The following is a 23,260-nucleotide window of genomic DNA, read 5'->3' on the forward strand; positions in this document are numbered from 1 at the left end:
CTTGTGACTGGAATTCTTTCGGATAAACGACGCTCTACTGTATATACTACGTTTGTTGAGAATGTAGTAGCTACTGAGGAAACACACATACTGCATGTGACAGTTAATTGAATTAAGAATATTTAAATGCATATAATTTCATTGATTTCTGACAATTTAAATTTTTTGTTTTTGACAAGGAGATAAATAATATGATCATCTGTAGGAGAAGATAAACAATATCAGTTTTAGAAAGGTTATGTCATTTATCTCTATTGTACCCATGGCTAATGAAAATGCACATTATTACAGATAAATAAGTAAGAAAATTTTCATTTGTTGCTTGATTAATCTTATTTTGCTTAAGAATATAGTTTATATATATATATACACACACAATATGACCTTGAGAACAGATGTCAACTTGACAATAGATAAGTGGGAAATAGATTGACTACATTGCATTCATAGTTTTTATGGGCTATATTATTGGTTTAATTTCATTCATCATGTGTTTTCATTATGAATTAAGTATAAATAACATATCATGCTTACAGTTTAATAGTAAGTATTGTGAGGAATGCAGAAGTTTAGACTAATTAAAATCCGAATCCATTACGGCAATAGGAAATTTTTGTGACTACATCTTAAACATTAAAATCAAACTTTAATTTGTTATGTCACATTAATGTTATATCAATGATAAGTTTTGTGGATATTCAAAAGTATTTGCAAATAGTATGTTTAATTTGTAAATCATTAGTAAATTTTAAATTTATTAAAAACTTCTAAAGAAAGAAAATTATTATAATTAAGCAACTTCATTTAGCTACAGTTGTGATATTGATCAAATTAGTGCATTTAAAAGATTTTTAGAGTTGTAATTTTTAACATATACTATGCAATTATAATTGTCAATCTATAAATCAATGATTCTCAACCTGTGTTTCATGGAACATACTGTACTTTCCGGTGTATAAGACGACCCCCGACTTTTATAGTTAAAATATAGTTTTTGGGATATACTCGCCATATATGATGACATCAGGCATATAAGACGACCCGCAACTTTTGAACTGCTTATCGATTTTTCATGCTAATGATACACAACAAAAAGTATCATATTTACTTGCATATAAGACTACCTCACATATAGGACGAGGTGTGACTTTAAAGATCAAAATAAATAAAAAAAAATTAGATTTATTATTACAATTTTAAGTTTGTATAATCACATTAAAATATCAAATGAATGTAAATGCACACATAGTCCAGCAAAAAATACTGGCATTTTAAACTTTAAGAAAAGATCTTGTAAGTCGACAATATAATTTGATCATGTAAAGCTGGACAATCGGGAACCTTTTTTGGGAATTCATAACAGTTGAATCCATTCTGCGTCGATTACATTTATGAATTTTTCCGAATTCTGATTTCCAAATAATCATCTGTTTTCACATGGGAATGGATTAAAACTTATATCATGCCCCCGTGTGATTTTGGAATTTCAATATGGAATTTAATTCAAAAGTTTTGCTTTTCCTATTGCTATTCATCTTTACTTCTGACAATATACAAGAGCGATTCAAACAACCCAGGTAAAATACTTTTGTTTTAAATACAAGAGGGTAAGTATCCAGTAAAAAATGCGAATACACAGTTCACAAAAATTATTTGCAAAAGCGCAAAGAATCTTTCACTTGCGCCTATAGGACAACCTAGGAATTTTAAGCAGTGAAAAATGAATAAAAACCTAGTCTTATATGTGAGTAAATACAGTATATGAATGCTGTACCACAGCTTCAGAAAGGTTGAGAACCACTGTTATAAACAGTGACGGGGTATAGTTGTAATGCAATCATGCACATCACACCAGATGGGTTTAACACGCATTTATCATGGATGGAAGAAAAGCATTCGTATGTGCATTAAGTTACAGATCATATTTTGTAAGTGATTGAATAATGAAGTGAACTATTGTCTGTTTGGAGACTTTTGAATCATCATGTATACAGTAGAGCGTCGTTTATCTGAATCAATTGGGGACTGGGGTTGTTCGGATAACTTATTTTTCGGATAACCGATTATGTACGAAATTTTTCTCCCTTGTGTGTCGCTTCGCGTTGAATTTTCGTCGATGTTAAGCCTAATGTAAACTTTTTAAAATAATAACCGTGGCTATTGTATCGTTAAAAATTATTTCTTTATTTTTTACAAACAAAATAAATATATTGAAAAATATAAAAACAAAAAAAATGCAACTACAGTAGAGCGTCGTTTATCCGAATTAATTGGAGACGGGGTTGTTCGGATAACTTATTTTTCGGATAACCGATTATGTACGAAAAAATATCCCATGTTAAAATTTTTCTCCGTTGCGTGTCGCTTCGCGTTGAATTTTCGTCGANTATTTAAGTTGCTTTTAAATCCAACAATAGAGTAGAAGAGTATGAGACTAAGATGACTGAAGCAATTTTTTCTATGTATAGATACTTGCTACTTTAAGGGATTCGGTTTAAGATTCTCAGAAATTATCATGTGTGGTTGCCTAGACATGCTGCATTTTAATTTTTTCCATCTGGTCACTTCTGTTCTGGTTCCTGATTGAATCTATGACGACATGAAAAAATTTTCTTAGTATCCTAGAGGCAGAAAGAGAGAGAGAAATTTTCAGTTTTTTTATTTAAATAGCTTTTTTTTATCACTTTAAATAGATGATTTCAATTAATAGAATGAAATTAACTTAATTTTAAAGTGTATGTGAATTACTACTATAAATTTTAGTTTAATTTGGTAACTATTATGGAAATTATTCAGAGATGTGAGTTATCTAGTGATACATGTTAAGTGAAGTGCTTTATTTCCACTCTCTTGTAGCAAAGCCTACATGCTGCTTTGGATTATCTGTATAAAATTATAGTAATTAGTTTACAACATGATGTAAAAGATGTATTATAAAACACAAATTGTATGTCATTGAATTTTTAGAATGAATTGATAGTTGCATAGAGTTAAATGCATTTGTTGCATAAAAAAAAAAGCTTCTATCTATTGTAAGCTAAAACAAATTTAGCTTGAATGAGCAATTATTTATTGTGACATCTTCACTATGCCACGCTGCAATTTTTAATCATATTTTTAATTTATTTAATTTAAATATTTGCTCTCCACTTCAAATTAGTAGTCTTGCCCCTGTACATCATACTTTTCCATTAGCAATGGAGTCATGCAGATCATCTACTAACTGCTTTCAGGGGAAGTTTTGAATTGAAATAACATGAATTACAGTTTGCATTGGAAGCTCATATATATTAATAGTTAATTGGGACTTTCCCTAAGCTTTCTATATCTGGTCTTAACTTTCATATAGCTAACTCTGTTCTCAACATTAAGAAAGGATGGACAGATGGTTGGACGGATGACAGTAGGAATTTATAGGTCTACAATTTTTTCAAATTGCAGCCTAATAATACCTTAAATATATTTTTTTCAGTAACACTATAAACTGAAAATGGTCAAAAACATTTGTTTAAATAAATTGTAGTGTTGCTAAAAAAGTATTTAAGGTGGTGTTCAATGCATTTATTCCTTTACATATTTCTGTTATTTGTATTAATAAAATACTGTAATTATTGATAATCAAACTATAAAATGTTGGTTTGAAGTGCAATATGCCTAAACAGCACGTATTATATTTAGCATTTCACGCAGTATCAGATTAAACGAAAAGGTTGGTGTATGTATAATATTGTTAGAATCTTCTCCAGTTTGAATTTATTATTTGTATCTGATTACAATATTGATAACCTATACAGTATTTTATAGGCTTATGCATAGCCTTGGAAACTAACCTTTTATTACCATTGTTTATGTTTGACTAAAAACCAAATACAAAAATATGATACAAAAATTACACTAGTTTTTTCATATATGAGAATATAAATAAAAAAAAAATCGATTTTTTAAATTTCTTACTTCAGGATAAAATACTGATTAAACACTGTTAAAACTTGTTCAGTTAAGACATTTGTTTCAGATATTGGGTTATAATTAATGATTATAATCATTAAAATCTGTCATTGAATCAATAACAAATCTACTTTATTAGGGGTATGAATCAAAGATTTATTGTTTAAACTAAATTAGAATTTTTTAAACTTGCTTTTGATAATAGTAATTATATTTTATACAGGTATAACTTAGATATGTTTATAACAAGTATACTAAAAGTAATTGTGCCTTAGTATACTAAGGCAAAATTATTTTTAGTACAAATTTTTTTGTCAAATCACAAATCATTTTGGATAAGAATATTTCTATTTTGAAGGATTTTTAATAGGGTTTAGTATTTATTTGAAGAATCTATTATAAATATTGTTACTATTGTAGTGAGGTTATTGATAAATTGCTAAAAGTACAGTGTATCATTTTATTATTTTAGCTGTGTCTTTTTTTTGTATTAGTTATAACAGTTGGCCGGCTTGTAATGTTGTGCACTGTGTTTTTAATTATATTGCTCTAAACATCATATCAGCATGTTAATGTAAGTTTAAACCCTTCTCTTTGTTATTTGGGTATTCAAATTGTTAATGTTGTAAGTAACTAATGGTTGAATCTGTAATCGACAATTTGCCAAATGTTGAGATTTCATTGTACATTTCGTAGATGTGAATGTGTCAATTTCTTAAATATGTATGTTACATTACAACCTACATTTTTAATGTTAATACAGTTTAACTTGCATGTTTTATTGCTAAAATATAATTGTAAAGAAGCTGATTAGGGACTGTAGGTCCAAAATGCATATTTTTTTTTTTTTTTTTGGAAATAAATTGATATTCTAAAGCTGATCTTTTGTCTAGAGACGGTGTAATAAGTCTAAGAATAGAGATGCCAACATAGTGCTCACAAGTATAAATATTATTATTAATCATATTGCATTTTATTGAAATCTGTTTTCAGTTCATAAAGTTTTAATGTTATAGGCAATTTTATGTAAATAAATTTATTTGCTTCTTTAGTTTCCCTATTTATTTTATCGTAAATTCATAAAATATATAACACTTTACACATAACCTATTTGTCAAATGAATTTTGGCCTATGCCCTCTTCAGTTGACATCATATAGATTATGTTTATATATATGTTGCAGTCAAAACCCGTTTTTAGTTAGAACATGTTTTAACAAGTTGAAACTAGTTTATACTGGATGTCTTTGTTAAAACGAGTTTTGTCTAGTTAAAACTAGTTTTAACTCAAATTCATTTTTTGACTAGCAGTAAATTCTAGTTTTGTCTAGTTAATTTATTGCTCTCATGTTTTAATTTTAGATAAAACTAGTTTTAACTTTGAACATTAGTTAAAACTAATTTTAGCTACATAAATATGTTTGGGGGAAATAAATAAAGTTATGTATAGTGATTCAGGGGAAGATGCCTAACATTTTGCTTATGAAGGAAATTATAGTGCTAATTTGGGTTTTGGAGGCCTCTAATGAAAATATCATATTCTGGAGTGTGTTTTTCAAATAAAACTTTGGAGTTTATTAAAAAGAAATTGTATTTTGTGTTTGCAATGATGACTTTNGCTTGTAACTGTGGCTTCTATTTTAATTTTTAGTTTAAAATTACTCTAGAAACATTTTACAACAAAAACCTCGTTCTTATCTAGCTTTCATTCTTCTCCGATGCAGAAAATGAAGTAACGGTAGCCAACTACAGCTTTTCACACTCAATATTGGCCCAACGATTCATCATACAAATACATGACAATATGTGACGTCACCGTTTGAAAATATCAAAAATTAGGCATCTTTCCCCACTTACCATCTTACCCCGAATCACTCTATATGTTGCAGTCAAAACCAGTTTTTAGTTAGGATGCGTTTTAACTAGTTAAAACTAGTTTATACTGGATGTCTTTGATAAAACCTGTTTTGTCTAGTTAAAACTAGAATTTACTGTTAGTCAAAAATGAATTTGAGTTAAAACTAGTTTTGACTAGACAAAACGGGTTTTATCAAAGACATTCAGTATAAACTAGTTTCAACTAGTTAAAACGCATTCTAACTAAAAATGGGTTTTGACTGCAATATATATATATATGATACAATACACTATATTTGATTAAAATTGTGACATGTGCATGATATATTTATATGTACAAAGTGAACATGATGAAAAATTGGTGGAAATATTTGGGAAAGATTTCTTGACAAATTTTCAGCCTGTCATATATGTTTTATTCAGATTGCTATATGGTTTATTAATGGTTTTTTTATGTTTTGAAACAACAAAACAAACTATGATTACCGTAAATTTGAAATTTGATGGCAAAATACAATAATCTTTTGTATTGCTACACTACAACAGATAACTACTTTTAATTGATATGCAATGATAAATTCAATAATGTTCAACAGATATATAGTCTTTGTAACTTTGTATTATACTTTTATAATTCTATTATTTTTTTTAACTTTACCAAATTACATTTGACTATAGTTTGGCTTGCTATTAATTATCAAAATTTAGTAATGACCTATATAGTTATCTCTTAAATTAATTAATCCAGAAGTAAAGATTGGATAGTGGTTTAGCAGTGTAACTGGTAACACAGCTGTGTGGTAAGCAAAAGTTACAGGTTTGATTACTACTCCAGGTTGATTTTTTTTTCTATGAATATTCTAAGTTATTAAATTTAATTCAAAAATTAATACAAAATGGTGGATTAACTTCCTGTTTTTAACTGAATTACTGTTTTGATAATTAACAGTAAGTCAAAATGTGTTCCCTGTAAACCAGCATTTAATAATCGGATTATGATAATCTTTGGACTTATTTGTTTAGCTATAGCTTTTTTGTCTATAAGTTATATTAAGAATTATATAATTTAGAAGGTTTTAAATTTTATAAAATCATTCATTAGTTTTCTTTTGTTTTATTTCAGAGACTGAAGCAGTGGAAACTGACTTACACTTTGAATCATTTAATAATATAACATCATCAGATATGCATGTAAATATGCAAAATGATACAAAAATAATTGGATTAAAAGACAATATGGAGAAAGATGATAATTATCTTGAAGATGATAGTGATCCGTTGACAGATTATAGAAATTCTGTGTGGAAAAAGAAATCTACCAAACTTTTATTAACTTTGTACAAGGAATATAAAAATGAATTTTGTGATTACACTAAAAAGAAAAAATATATTTGGCAAGCAATTGCAGAAAAATTACGTCAGGAAGGATATTTCGTTACGGCTGACAGTTGTGATACAAAGTGGAGAAATATGTTAAAAACTTATCGTAAAACTGTGAAGTATAATGAACAGAGGAATGTGGTGCCCAGAAAATGTCCATTTTTTGACGAAATTGATGACGTTCTTAATGAACAAGTTGCAAATAGACAAATTAAAGAAACTTTGCAGATCAAAAAAGAAAATTATGGTTATCTTATCCAAAAACGAACAGGGGTGACATGGAATATGGAGTCTGTTAAATACTTAATTTCTGCATTCAGAGAGCATAAAAAAGATTTTCATGATGACAGAATAAAAAAAAGGTATGTATGGAATAAAATATCAGAAACAATGAGTCAAAAAGGATGCATTGTTCCTCCAGACTCTTGCGAAGCAAAATGGAAGAATTTGGTAAGGAAGTTTAAACAAACACTAGATAGTAACGGCAAGCCAACTACCGATACTTACAGATCACCACTTTATCGAGAAATTATAGATCTTGTTAACGAATCATATTGTTCGTACGAACAAGTAATTGATGTAAACAAGAACCCAATCATATCAAGTCAATGGCCCGAAAGAAGGAAACCGGTGGGATTTATATGGGATTTACAGTCAACAAAATTACTAATTTCACTTTATGCCGAAAATAAAAACAATACATTTCAAAAGAAATCAAAATTATGGACAAGTATTGCTGAAGCAATGAGTAAAAAGGGATACTCTGTGACTCCAAATACATGTGATGCTAAATGGAGGAAAATGATCAAAATATTTAAATCGGCTCTACAGTATCATAAGAGAACCGGAAATGTTCCAACAAAGTGTTGGTATTTTGAAGAAATGAAAGAACTCTGTGGAATTTTATCTGTGAATACAAAATGTGTTAAACATCTAAAAAATTTTCATAATAGGAAGAAATTGCAAAAAAGTTCAGTTAATAAACCATCCATAAAAATTCAAGAATCAAATGATATTAAAAAAATAGACATAATCTCTTGGTTAGACAGTAGAAAAGAAGAACAAGATAGACATGAGAAAGAAAAGATAGAAGTTTTAATGAATATGCATAAAGAGAGAATGGAATTAATGGGTACATTAATTCAGGTGTTGAAAAATTAATGTGCACTTGTTATAATTTATTTATTTACAAAATATCTTATAATTGTAGAAGATTATATGTTATTTATGGACTCCCTTTTATAGATGTAAGTATTAGATTTTGTTGTAACAAGTTGTTTGTTATATTAATATAATTCTCAATACCTTGATCTACTTGAAGTTCAATTTTATTATTATTATATGATTAAATGTATTTTGGGAAAGTCCCATTTTCAATATATTGTAAGTCAATCTATGATGAAATATGCCATTTAATTTAAGTACTTAGGTGTCAAACAATAAATAGTTTTATATTAGGTTTATGTTAAATTCAGTCTGAATTTTAATTTTAAAAGAATGAAATACTGTTTCAATAATCTACTGTAATTTGAAACAACAGAAATAATTGTCACATTATTGAATTAATGTTTCGTATAGATAGTTGGCAAAGATGGTAAAGGCAGCAGCCTGCCACTGTAGCAGATCCAGATTTGAACCTAGGTTGGATTTTCAGGAATTTTCATGAGTAGTTTACTCTGGATATGTTGGGTCCTGTCTTTTACCATCCAGTTTTCCGCAATGAACATGCTAACCCATGATAGATATGAAAAAATAACTCAATGTCTGCAGAGCAGAGAGAGAGAACTTGTTTTGATAACTATTATATAAAATGTTCAGATTTGTCATTTATCTGAAATCGTGCTAAATATATAAAATTTTAATTTTCACTGTTCAAACTCTGATGATGAGACCTAACTTAAATGTTTAATCATTTAATAAATGATTTTATGAAAAAAATTTAATGTGATGTAAGTATTAAGAAATGTGGTACATAAGTGTGCATATATAATATGCAGAAATATTTGAACATGAAAAAGCTATAATTAAGTGATTAAAATCACTTTCAAAATTTGGAATTTTGTAGTTTGAAACCTGAGTCAGGTTTATGAAATAAATTGAAAATGTTTGTTCCTTAAACTCTTTTGCTGGAAAGTGCAAAGGTTTTGATTTTACGAGTTATCTCTTCCAGCTTTGATTTTGATTTTTCAAAATCATTTTCTGCTTTTGAAAAAGCTTCAATTTCTCTATATAGATTCAATAAAAATATTTAATTCTAATCTAATAAATTACTTTAATATTATTTTATCTGAATTATTTGAATATTTGTTAATGAATTATGTCTAATGTGTCAAGTAACAATACAAATTTGTGATGAATGTCATTTTTAATTAGATTGTCTGTAAATTTTATAGTAATTTTGGAATTGTTTGTGAAAAGAAAGCTAAAAAATTTAAAGTATTCCATTTTGCTAAATAACTTAAAATATTTTAAAAATAAATATAAGTATATTCAGTAGGTTGATTCAAATAGATTCCTAGATGTTATCCTACGGGGTATAGTTGTAATGCAATCATGCACATCACACCAGATGGGTTTAACACGCATTTATCATGGATGGAAGAAAAGCATTCGTATGTGCATTAAGTTACAGATCATATTTTGTAAGTGATTGAATAATGAAGTGAACTATTGTCTGTTTGGAGACTTTTGAATCATCATGTATACAGTAGAGCGTCGTTTATCTGAATCAATTGGGGACTGGGGTTGTTCGGATAACTTATTTTTCGGATAACCGATTATGTACGAAATTTTTCTCCCTTGTGTGTCGCTTCGCGTTGAATTTTCGTCGATGTTAAGCCTAATGTAAACTTTTTAAAATAATAACCGTGGCTATTGTATCGTTAAAAATTATTTCTTTATTTTTTACAAACAAAATAAATATATTGAAAAATATAAAAACAAAAAAAATGTATACTTTAGAAGTTATCTAGTATCAAAAACGTTCGATTCAACATGACACACAGTACTCAGAAAAACACCACACAAGAGTGACAGTGCTGCCAGCAAAACACATACACAAACATAAAAAATATTGGAGTAGCCCAAGATATAGACAAAGATTGCAGCGCCATAGCACTAGTGAAAATTTTAATTTGCCGACTGGAATTCTTTCGGATAAACGACGCTCTACTGTATATACTACGTTTGTTGAGAATGTAGTAGCTACTGAGGAAACACACATACTGCATGTGACAGTTAATTGAATTAAGAATATTTAAATGCATATAATTTCATTGATTTCTGACAATTTAAATTTTTTGTTTTTGACAAGGAGATAAATAATATGATCATCTGTAGGAGAAGATAAACAATATCAGTTTTAGAAAGGTTATGTCATTTATCTCTATTGTACCCATGGCTAATGAAAATGCACATTATTACAGATAAATAAGTAAGAAAATTTTCATTTGTTGCTTGATTAATCTTATTTTGCTTAAGAATATAGTTTATATATATATATACACACACAATATGACCTTGAGAACAGATGTCAACTTGACAATAGATAAGTGGGAAATAGATTGACTACATTGCATTCATAGTTTTTATGGGCTATATTATTGGTTTAATTTCATTCATCATGTGTTTTCATTATGAATTAAGTATAAATAACATATCATGCTTACAGTTTAATAGTAAGTATTGTGAGGAATGCAGAAGTTTAGACTAATTAAAATCCGAATCCATTACGGCAATAGGAAATTTTTGTGACTACATCTTAAACATTAAAATCAAACTTTAATTTGTTATGTCACATTAATGTTATATCAATGATAAGTTTTGTGGATATTCAAAAGTATTTGCAAATAGTATGTTTAATTTGTAAATCATTAGTAAATTTTAAATTTATTAAAAACTTCTAAAGAAAGAAAATTATTATAATTAAGCAACTTCATTTAGCTACAGTTGTGATATTGATCAAATTAGTGCATTTAAAAGATTTTTAGAGTTGTAATTTTTAACATATACTATGCAATTATAATTGTCAATCTATAAATCAATGATTCTCAACCTGTGTTTCATGGAACATACTGTACTTTCCGGTGTATAAGACGACCCCCGACTTTTATAGTTAAAATATAGTTTTTGGGATATACTCGCCATATATGATGACATCAGGCATATAAGACGACCCGCAACTTTTGAACTGCTTATCGATTTTTCATGCTAATGATACACAACAAAAAGTATCATATTTACTTGCATATAAGACTACCTCACATATAGGACGAGGTGTGACTTTAAAGATCAAAATAAATAAAAAAAAATTAGATTTATTATTACAATTTTAAGTTTGTATAATCACATTAAAATATCAAATGAATGTAAATGCACACATAGTCCAGCAAAAAATACTGGCATTTTAAACTTTAAGAAAAAATCTTGTAAGTCGACAATATAATTTGATCATGTAAAGCTGGACAATCGGGAACCTTTTTTGGGAATTCATAACAGTTGAATCCATTCTGCGTCGATTACATTTATGAATTTTTCCGAATTCTGATTTCCAAATAATCATCTGTTTTCACATGGGAATGGATTAAAACTTATATCATGCCCCCGTGTGATTTTGGAATTTCAATATGGAATTTAATTCAAAAGTTTTGCTTTTCCTATTGCTATTCATCTTTACTTCTGACAATATACAAGAGCGATTCAAACAACCCAGGTAAAATACTTTTGTTTTAAATACAAGAGGGTAAGTATCCAGTAAAAAATGCGAATACACAGTTCACAAAAATTATTTGCAAAAGCGCAAAGAATCTTTCACTTGCGCCTATAGGACAACCTAGGAATTTTAAGTAGTGAAAAATGAATAAAAACCTAGTCTTATATGTGAGTAAATACAGTATATGAATGCTGTACCACAGCTTCAGAAAGGTTGAGAACCACTGTTATAAACAGTGATAATGTTCAGATTGTGTTATTGGCATTGTATAATATAATTTTAATCTTTATTAGTTTTTCTTTCTTTAAGGAATTTTTAAAATACAGTAATACCTCGACTTACGTGAACCCGGAGTTACGCGATTTTCAAATCTCGTCGATTTGTCTTTTGTTTGAGTGCCACGTAACCCTTGATTAATCACTCCCCCCACACCATTGTTCAGCTTACATGTTCGGACTTGTCGCACGGAATCAACGCATAGCTACAATTTATTTTGTGTTATTTATTTCTATGTTTGTTATATCTACGGAGACTCGAGAGACTCTATGTGGTGATTTCTTGTAACTGTGAATGAATCAAAAGATGAGATAAGATTAACGAGAACATTTATTAGCTTACATACATCCAATTTGGATTTTACACAAATTGCGAAATTATACCCCGACTTACGCGGTTATTGCTCGGTCCCACCTATCGCGTAAGTTCGGGGTATTATTGTATTTCAATAAAAATTTTTGTAGTTGCAACTGTGCATAAGCTAAATTAGTGGTTTCCAGCCAGTGTGCCAAGAGACATATAAAAAAAAATTGAAGTGACAAATTTTAATATTTGTTAGAAGTAGATTTTGTTATTTGTTGTGTATTATAACTGTATTTCAGGAGTTTGTTCTGGTAAACTATCACAGGAAAAGTGTTAGAGAAATCTCCATGATTGATCTGTTGATCAGTCCAATAGTATTTTATAACTAAGTGCATTGCAACTTTTGTGTGATTAAGTGTGCCGTAAGTCCAAAAAAGGTTGGGAACCGCTGGTTAAATAGTTAACAAAAGATGTGATAAGACAAGGTGTTTGACATTAACAATATTAAATTTCAGCTTATCCATATATTATTTATTAAAATCAGCTAATTTGTATATTTAGTTAGTTAATGAAATTTTTTGTAAATAGGAAAAAAAAAATTTATAAATTAAGTTTTATATTACTTAACTTATATAAAAACTAAGCTAAATATTTTTTACATTTATATAATTATGTTTATATCCATAATGTTTAAAAACAACATGCATTTCTCGTTCATAATTATATGACGTTTATAAGTGAAATTTCATCAATATGAAATTATTAACTTCAGCTAAATAAAATCAATTGTTTATGTATATCAATAAAAAAAATATTTTCTCTGTGATATGAGTCTTAAACTATAGTCTTTTTGATGGCTTGTTAGATATAGTTGTGATATTGTAGACAAGTAGGTGTAATATATCTGGGATAAACTTGTATAAAAAAAATATTATTAGAAGAGAGGAACTTTAAATTACTCCAGCAATTTTATTGATAATGTCTTTAGGATTTTACTTTCAAATTCATTCTAATTAAGAAAGTAGGTTTTTGTTTTTGTTTTTTTTTTTAACTCTACATCCTGTGGGCACTAAGAGGGCCTCCTTTAGCAAGTCCATTATGGGTTCAGCCATGCCCACAATGGGATGGCTGGGTAGTGAGGGACAGGGCCTAACATATCCATATGGATCATCCCCGAAAAATTCCTGGGGATTTGACTAGTCCAGATTCAATCCCAGAGTGGTAAGCTGCCACCTTGACTAATCGGCCATCTGGGCGGATGGTAGGCTGCCTACCATCTGGGTACCTGGGATTAAATTCATATGGGTCAAAAAAATCCCAGGAGTTTTTTGGGGTGTGGTCCACTGGATAAGTCAGACCTTATCCCTTATCATCCAGTCTCTTCATTGTGGGTTTGATTAATGGGCTTGCTAAAAAGAGGCCTTCTTAGTGTCCACAGGCAGAACGAGTTCAAGGAAAAAAAAGTAAGGTAAGAAAATAGGTAATTGTATTATAATTGTACAGATTGATAGATATATTTTTCATATATTAATCAAGATACTGCTATTTTTCCTGTATTAAATTTGTTTAAAATTTCATCTAAACTAGTCAAAGTTTCATTTTTAAAAATGATTTAAATCTTTTTAGTCATTATTCATCTCTTGCTTTTGTTTACATAAATACTGTATGGTGATATATAGTCTTTCTTGTTCATTGAACTTTACACTTTTAATAATTGGTGTTACTTACAGTAACTGTAATTCAATATTTCAGTCTGTTTGGTTTGAATAATAGAATTGTCATCAATTTTAGAATATTAAGTTTTATGGACATAAAAGGAAAGCTGATTGTTGAAATTATATCTATAAATTCAGACTGTTGTATAATGTATTTGTTTTAACAATTTTTTAACATTTCACATTTGTTTAGTCTGTTTCATATTAATTTTAAAATCAATATTATATATTTTAAATGATCCTACATTATATAAGTACAAGGTGAAGTAAAAATAAGTGGACAGTAAACAATAACATTTATTGAGATACATATAAATTTTGAGATTACATATACAATTATATTTACTAATACAATACAGTGCAATTTTATGAATGCGGGTGCTCAAACTGCTGTCCATCACAATTTACACAACTTTGAAGTCTACATTTCACATTTCATGCTTTGACAAACATTTTAGCATAAGTATCTTTATGTATTAATTTCATGAAATGCATTTCTGATGTAATTTTCAACCATAACCAAGTTAAATATACACCACTGTTTTAGTATAGCCCTAACACAAACCCTATTCCACCTACTGTCCATCTACTTTTGGTTCACCCACTATGTATAGAATGTGCCATTTAATGACAGTTAAGCTCCAAAATCCAAACTATACATTAAATAAATAGAGTGTAAATGTCATAGTGTATTTAGACACATCTATATGGTAGAGGTGGCCAAACCTATATTGGAAGGTATTTTATATATACATAGAGGAATATCATCAAAGTTGGATCCCTATATGTAAGTAATAAGTCATATGGGTCCAATATAGGGGAGCCACAATAAAGATTTGGAAGAGCTCAGTTTGGCCATTGTGGCTATATGGTATGGTCTGCTACTCATATAAGCTGTATGTAACGAAGCTTTTATATATCTAAACATAGAAAAGGTACAAGTAGCAATAAATTTTACAGCTCTATGGGATTTCTGTCATTAAGTGGCACATACTTGCATATGTATAGATATCAGATCTGGTTATTATATAACTGTAGAATCCATACCACATCCAAATCCAAATATGAACAAGTGAATATTAATATGGATTAGATGATAGAAATAATAATGAATAATGAGAATTAGAATAAATTATTTTTTAAAGAAGTAAGCTTAAACAAATACAGGTAAAAAATAAAATCATTAAAATACATTAGTCTTCACCACCGTGTGCAATAGTGACAGGTGTATAGTAATGTTTTAAATGTAACTGCTGGCATTATGTCTGTTAATAATAGAAAGCACCAACTGAATTACATGTAATTTACACAAAAAAAAATTGAAATTCTTGACCAGCAGAAGCACTGTTTCAGTTTTAAATTTGAATTAAATGTTCGCTTCATCAGTCATACTTTTTTAATAAAAAAAATTAGAGCATTTGGAAAATAAACATTGTAGTAAAAAGGAATAATTCACCAACTGTTTTAATATTGCTAAAATATTTATAAATTATGTGTCGGTGATTATGAAAGTATAGACAAAAATATCATTATTACTTTAAATTTCAAAATTACATGTAAAAAAAAAAACCTATTTTGCAAGAATAAATATATTTGTTTTTTCTTTTTATGATGATGATGATGATAAATATTTTTAAAAATTTTTACAAACTCAAAAGTCAATATCTCCAAACAAAAAATATATGACTTAAGATCACTTTTGTAATCATTGGCACATACAGGCATCATATAAAAACTCAAATTTATCATCTTAGATTTAATTATTATAAATGTTTTCATCAATTCTAAATACATTGTTATTAGATCTATTTGATTTTGTTAGAATATTTTAAAAATATGTAAATTCTTTAAAATACTAATCTATAATGCAAGGAAAATAAGTTTCTACCATAATAATTCATTTAAAATGGAAACTGATAATTAAACAAGCTGTTGTTTTGTCCTGACTCATCATTTCTACAATAGAACATAAAAATACAATTTTATACACAGTCAATAACAGAAAATTAGCTGTTTAAATGTAATTCATGCATTTATTTACATTGATAAACATTTTTATTGATTAATAATTAGCCATTGATTCTCCAAGTTATTTATTTTTAACTACACTTGGTGTACTAAAGACTTTTTTCATATTCATCATGGATTTCTTGAAGAGGGATGGCAAAGTAGTGAAGGACAGAGTACAATGAAGCCTATGAAAATTACTGAGGACACAACAAGGATTTGAACTTGTCCTACAGAGTGTCAGGCCAATTCCTATATTATGTCATCCAGTCATTGGCTGATTCTGTAATCGTTTGTGTGTGTTATCAGATTGATGCATTATTTGTTAATTAGAACTTTAATCTATATAACTTGTGTTTAACCTGTTGTTAGAATAATCTAATGCTAAATTTTTATTATTATTTTTGAGAAAAATAAAATGATGTGAAAGGTTTATTTTATAGATGTTAATTATAAATAACTCATTCATATACATAAAACTGCTATGTTTTTATTAATAAAAATGAATCCTGACGAAGGATTTCAGTTCTTGTAACTTATAAGTAATAGTGATTAAATATATGAAATGAAAATAATTATGAATGAAATACATTGAATTTCTTACATTATCGGAAACTTGAATTATGTGACAAGTAAAAATTCATACTTTAAATATTCATCTCAGCGTAGGAGGAAAATTATGTCGAGAATTGCATTGCTTATAGAACATAGATAATAATTAAAATTTAGTAATTAATGAATGTTTATTATTTATGGTTTAAAATGCGAAAAGTTACTGTTTAGACGAAACTTCATGTCATTCCAACAATTAATCAAACGAGTGTGTGTGCAACAACATTTTCCTTTTCATTTTTGCGTCGTTTGGAAAAACAAGGCTGTTCATAAACTTTACAAAGAGTTTGAACTTCAGTCTGTAAAACAGCAAATCTAAAATGTGTTTATTCTGTGGATATTGTGACAAATGTCAATAAAGGCTGCTACACTGGAAGGACGTCGCTGTAGAAGTTTACTTCCAAAATTCACCTTTAGTCATATTTATATTCATTTTATTTATATATTTGAAATATTTATTGTTTTAAGCATTTTATAAAATGTACATCTACAAAAACTTGTATTAAAGTGAAGTAAATGGAAAGAATAAATTTATACAAAAATTAAATATACGTTGTTTAGTGTTGTTTTTTTAATACACAAATCAGAAATTAACAGTAAAATATGTATAAGAGAGTTAATTTAATTAACTCTCAAAAGTTTAAATTGATATCTACCATTCAGAAGAAAGTTAATGAAGTTTTTGGCCTTACATGGGACTTAGTTGCTGTCAAACATTAAAAAGTTTAAACTTAAAATTTCAATTTATAAAATAAGATAGCATTATAAAATGTAAAATCTGTACAGGACGAATCCGCAATTTATTCCCCTTCGCCCGACAAGTATATTCGAATATAATTACAATTTAAATTTAACTAAAAGGCAGATATTTTAACTCAACATAGAACACACTGTACCATAACTACACAAAAAGCGGATTCAGAGGGTGAAAATCCCACCAATCGCGTACGAGAAAGCCGACCAATCGACGTAACGAATACTGAACGACCCGTCCAATAAGCGGTTAGATTCGAACGACCAATAACTTTCCGTTCCCGACACGGCCGGGCCAATACTACCAGAGGACACCGATGACGTAAGCGCGAGTCATCGTGTAGTAGTTGGTACCGTTCGAAGAAGATTGTTTCCGAGGTTTGTTGAAAAGCGAAGTCCGTTTGGGAAGCATTCGGTCAAGAAAAATCGGTAAATATTAAACTCTCCTAACTCCGTAGATTAAGCTAAAACGCGTTATTAAACTCACGGCGCAGTAAAATCGTCGGTAATATGCGGTTTATATTAAAAAAACAGTTTGTTTAGTTACGGCCGCCATGTTGTTCGTTAGGCCTAAAAGCGATGAAAGAAAAACGGGATTGACAATCGCTCCGTTATACGCTTTAAAATGTACCCTTTCTCGTTTAATTTTATACTTTTGAAGCGCGTTAGATTTAGTTATAACGGTGACAGCGATGTCATCGACCTTAAACTGAAGTTTGGCCTTAATGCCGATGTGTTACTGTAAGGTAAAAATTTTGAAATAGGCCTAAGCTCGTTCGTCTGTTTCCTCGATACGTTCCTCGAATTATCGATTTATTTAACGTTATTTTCACGTAAAATCGACACGTTACGTCGTTCTGTTGACATATATTCGACTTTTCTAGAATATTTTCCCCTTTATTTTATTTATTTTTTAAAATAATAAATTTCTTTAGTATTGCTTCAGTGAAACGTTTCCCGTTAAGTTTCCTGCTGCTAATAAAAAGTATTCTGTGATAAGGTTGGCTGATTTATTTATTTATTTATTTTCTTTCTTTCTAACAATGTCTTAATAAGCTTTAAAGTAATTTAAATTAATGATTACTTTGTTTGTTAAATTTAATGTAATTTAATTGTTTGCCTCCTGAAATTGTATTTAATTAGTGATTTATTGAAGCATAAACTGTGATTTTTTTTAGGAAATTTGGATTGCGGCTGGAGGAATTCAAACTCTGTCTCGATTTATATAATTCAGACGGTTCGAATTGGTTGTGCGAAAGATTAATGGGAATTAACCTTTGTTAATTGGACTTGAATATGTAATGGTCAAATAAATGTCAAATCGGAAACTAGGTGAAGTCTAATAGGTGTTTTTTGTTTTTCGTTTGTGACATTTAAATTTTTTTAAATAAATGGTCTATTGATTTCTCTTTGCATAATTAATATTAAAACTTTCTGAAAAGTTTTTAATTAATATAAAATTTGACTTAAATGTGCAATACTTAAATTGACTTTACTTCGAATATTTTAGAATTTAAAATTGAACAATAAACCTAGTTTCTGTTTTCTGATAACATACTATTTATTTATTTATTTTTAATGCAGATACAATTCTTTTGTTTGTAATATTTTTAATGCTTTCAGAAAATGTTGAAAAAAATTTAATTTTCAATATTTTTAGCTTATTGCATACTGAGATAAAATGTTGAAATTTCTTATTGATGATATGTGATGAATATTAATAAATGTTGTTGAAATTAGGGCTCCTTTTCTCTTCTGGAATACATACAAAAGCAAAACAGTAAATATTTTATTTTTTATTCTGGATATGTTTTATTCTTAATATCAATGTGTGTGAGATGCTTTGAGTTTATTTAGAATGTTTGCATTTATATAAAATTAACTACATTTGTAATTAATTTTCCAAATTATTATTTCTATTGATAAAGATAATAGAAGTTTCTTAAATTAGCTTGATTTTGCTAATTGCAATAGAAACAGCTATATTGTCAGGTAACAATGAAATAATTCATGTGCTATTTTTAAATTTATTTAAAACATTAGTTTTGCTTAGCAATTTTTTTTTTTTTTTTTTTTTGAGCNTTGTTGTGCTGCTAGGAGTATTCAGACAAGACTATAGTTCCAAATGCATGCTCAAATAAACTTAAAAACCACTGGCATAAACATAAATATACTGTATTTTCAATATATGCATTTACCACTAAACTAAATACCACCATAAATATTTTAAAATTAAGATGAAAACTTTGTGGTTACCCAAGCACCTACAATGTCATAAGGTTTTTTTTTATCACACAGATTAAAGGAAAATTTGTTTTGATATGTTAAGTTAAATAAATAATTTTTAAGCATTTATTAATGAAATGTTTAAAACTTGCATTAAAATTTTATGGCAATACATCTTTATCTTAAAAAGTCTTATCATTTGCAATAGTAATTAAAGTGCAGAAAAATTAGGTTACAAAAATTATACTTCCAATTCAAAAGAAAATCGTTTGAAATACAATGTGAATGAAAATACTTGTTCCTTTTAGTCATTTTAAGTAGGTTCTAAAATGGAAAGAATTCAAAATACAACTGAACATAAGCATATGGTTACATGGAAAGAATAGTCTGAAATTATTTTTGGGAAACCCTGATGTTAGAAAGTACTTGTATATCTTTGATACCCAAACTTTGCTAGAACAGAATTCTTCATTTTGTTTAATAATTTAGTCATCATCCTGAAAGTATTTTTAGGCTGAAACAAACATTGATAACAGGAGGATTTTAAGAGTAGAGATGGTGTGAACAGTAAGAACCAAGTAAACATTTCATTTAATAATAATGTCCAGCTTCATAAAAGTATTAATTCTAAATGCAACATTAAATTGGCATAAAATCTATTGGTTTATTCAGTTTTAGGAATGAAAAATTTCTCAGGTAACAGCAGAAAATTGAGTTTGTACTACGTAGCTTTACTTGGTCACTTCAATACTGTTACAATACCTCTATTATTATTGTCATGCATTAGGAAGTGCATGGCAATAGAGCCTGATGTTTTCAAGTTCAATCAATATTTGCTTCAGTCCACAAAAAACTAATTACTTGATAATCATTCTATAAAATTGTGCCTAAACTAAGGCTTCCTGGACCAAATCTGGTGTACAGTGCACATAAGCCTGATGAACATATTTAAATGATTTGTTTTTTTAAATGACACATCACTTATTAAAAAAAGATAAAAATAAACCTACTTTTTGTATGCATGGAATATATGTAAAATGTTTGTGGCCCACCTTTTTGAATGCATAAGAATTGAATTTATTTAAGAATGTTTATAAAATAAACTAATATTTTATGACAACTACTATTGTTCACATGTTTATTTCAGAACTTTGTTCAATATAAATGAAAAATAAGTTGTAATATTTAGTTATTAACATTTATAAAATTTCATAATTTTTTTTTTTTTTGTACATTTCTGTTAAATAATTTTTTTATCAGTATAATACTAATACAAAAGGATATTGTTCTATTTCATAACAATGAAAATCCAGCAAGTCCTCATTTAATATTGTCGATGGGTTCTTGGAAACTGCAACGTGTAATGAAACCAAATTTATCCGCGGACTGAATGATGTTTAATAAGATATAATTCGGTTGATAATGCATGTTTGAAACTGCAAGCATTTATTTTCCATCTCAATTTTACTGTTTTGTAAAGAAAATTCAACAATGATAATTGTCAATGATTACAAATGTGCATGATGTAACTTGTTTTTAAAATTTTTCATTCTAGTGCAAATTATTTTTTACTAATTGATGCCCACTTTTTAAAATAATACCTAAAAGTTTATATTGTAATGTAGAGGACGTGGTTGCTGTATCATCAAATGCAGTGTGTAGCGTCTGTGTAATCCAAAACGAGTTGGTAGACGAACGGACAGCAATTGGTTAGAAAACGTACGTTTTATTTAAAAAATTCTTAATTTAATTTTTTCTAAATTAAATTAAACTATTTAACTAAATTTTCTAAAATTCTTAATTCTTCTTAAATTCTATAAGCCAACTCGAAATGCATGTGAATTAAGAATTTTTTAAATAAAACATACGTTTTCTAACCAATTGCTGTCCGTTCGTCTGCCAACTCGTTTTGGATTACACAGACGCTACACACTGCATTTATATTGTAACTTTTGTATTTTCTTAGTAATTAATGCTGCAAACCAGTACAATAGTGATTGGCTGTTGTTTAATATCTATTTTAATTTACTGAAATGAATTAAGTGGTTTATTGCTTAAGTTTTTCTAAATAACTTTATAATATGACTAGCTTTTGCCCGCGGCTTCGCTCGCATTAAGAAGTATTATTATTAATTAGGTATAGTTTTTGCGGCTTTACTTTTGTTTAGTGTGTGTAAAAAATTAGGGCCTACAAAACTTCTTTGTACACAATATTCTTAACTAATCTGTCATTAGGTGCTAAAACTATNCAAAATACTTTATTTGTGTAATTTTTCCATTTGTAAATATCTGAATTTTTAAAATTCATTATTCTGGAGATGGCAAATTTAACTAATTTTAAATGTTTATTTCAACTTCATCAGATAACATGAACATTGTCAACTTGACTATATTTCAAGCTAAAGCTCTATTCTTAACTATTGTAATAAATTGTCATTTGTTAGAAATTTAAAAAAATGAAAATAAATTTCTTTATTTTAAATTATTTTATTCTATACATCAACAAATTATCTAGTGAGAAATTAATGGTTTATATAAAACCATTAGTTACATAGCCATTATATATTGGCAATATTTAATCATCAAAAGCCATCAAATGTGGAAATTATGCATAATTATTTACTTTATAATAATAACTTACATTTCTTCTTTTTAATAATCATATTTGTATAAATATAAATGATGCTTTGTGTTCATTTGGAATTTAAATATAGTGTACAAGTGACTCTTGTGTTTATTTTTATTTGGATTTCTTTCTCTTGTAATTTTCTGGTAAGATTTAGTTATTAATAGTAACATTAAAAAAAATTTCTTTCAAAATTCTTTCGTATATTGATTTTGTTCCTGATTACTTGTCTTTTATGGTGTGAATGACATTCCTTATTCTATTACATTGTAAGTTAGACTTTGCTGTTTGCATTAAAAATATGCAGAACAGCAGAGATGATAAAAATTCAAACAAATGTTTGGTTATTGTAATATTTAGGCTTTGATTGCTTTTGACTATTCAATTTGTTAAATATACTTTACGAAATATTGGCTAGTAAGAGTAAGAAAGAATGTAATATTAATCCACTTACTCTTTTGTGTTAGTTTTAACAATTGGTTTTAAATTTAAACTATTATCTCAAAATTCTGTTGCTTTAGTTTATTCAGGAACTTAATTCTACAATTTTTTAAAATTCAAAACAGACTGAAAGCTTTTGTTCTAAACATTATTGGCTAACATAATGACTGTTTTGACATGGGACCTGTTGAGTAAATGGAACAATCAGAAATTGTTGACACCTTTTTTGAATGCATAAGAATTGAATTTATTTAAGAATGTTTATAAAATAAACTAATATTTTATGACAACTACTATTGTTCACATGTTTATTTCAGAACTTTGTTCAATATAAATGAAAAATAAGTTGTAATATTTAGTTATTAACATTTATAAAATTTCATAATTTTTTTTTTTTTGTACATTT

General features: G+C 28.0%; 2 protein-coding genes across 4 annotated transcripts in view; both read left to right on the plus strand.

Moving 5' to 3' along the window:
* Window positions 1-10,000, plus strand: part of LOC111636378 — a 26,622-nt gene extending 16,622 nt beyond the window's left edge. The window contains exon 2 of the mRNA XM_023381618.1: window positions 6,928-10,000. Coding sequence (XP_023237386.1) covers window positions 6,928-8,345 — 1,418 coding nt within the window. The 3' untranslated portion in view covers window positions 8,346-10,000. The remainder of the gene's footprint in view (window positions 1-6,927) is intronic.
* A 7,841-nt stretch (window positions 10,001-17,841) lies between these two features.
* Window positions 17,842-23,260, plus strand: part of LOC111636392 (histone H3.3) — a 23,599-nt gene continuing 18,180 nt past the window's right edge. The window contains exons 1-2 of one of the 3 annotated variants that reach the window (XM_023381637.1): window positions 17,882-17,990; window positions 18,740-18,893. The gene's annotated coding sequence lies outside the window, so the exon portion shown is untranslated. Of the gene's footprint in view, window positions 17,991-18,516; window positions 18,562-18,739; window positions 18,894-23,260 lie in introns of those variants that run through there. The other 2 variants (XM_023381636.1, XM_023381638.1) reach the window with 2 other exon arrangements.

Source organism: Centruroides sculpturatus, unplaced genomic scaffold (genome assembly GCF_000671375.1).
Source record: "Centruroides sculpturatus isolate CEXI.00-Female unplaced genomic scaffold, Cexi_2.0 scaffold1069, whole genome shotgun sequence".
NCBI classification, from domain to species: domain Eukaryota; kingdom Metazoa; phylum Arthropoda; class Arachnida; order Scorpiones; family Buthidae; genus Centruroides; species Centruroides sculpturatus.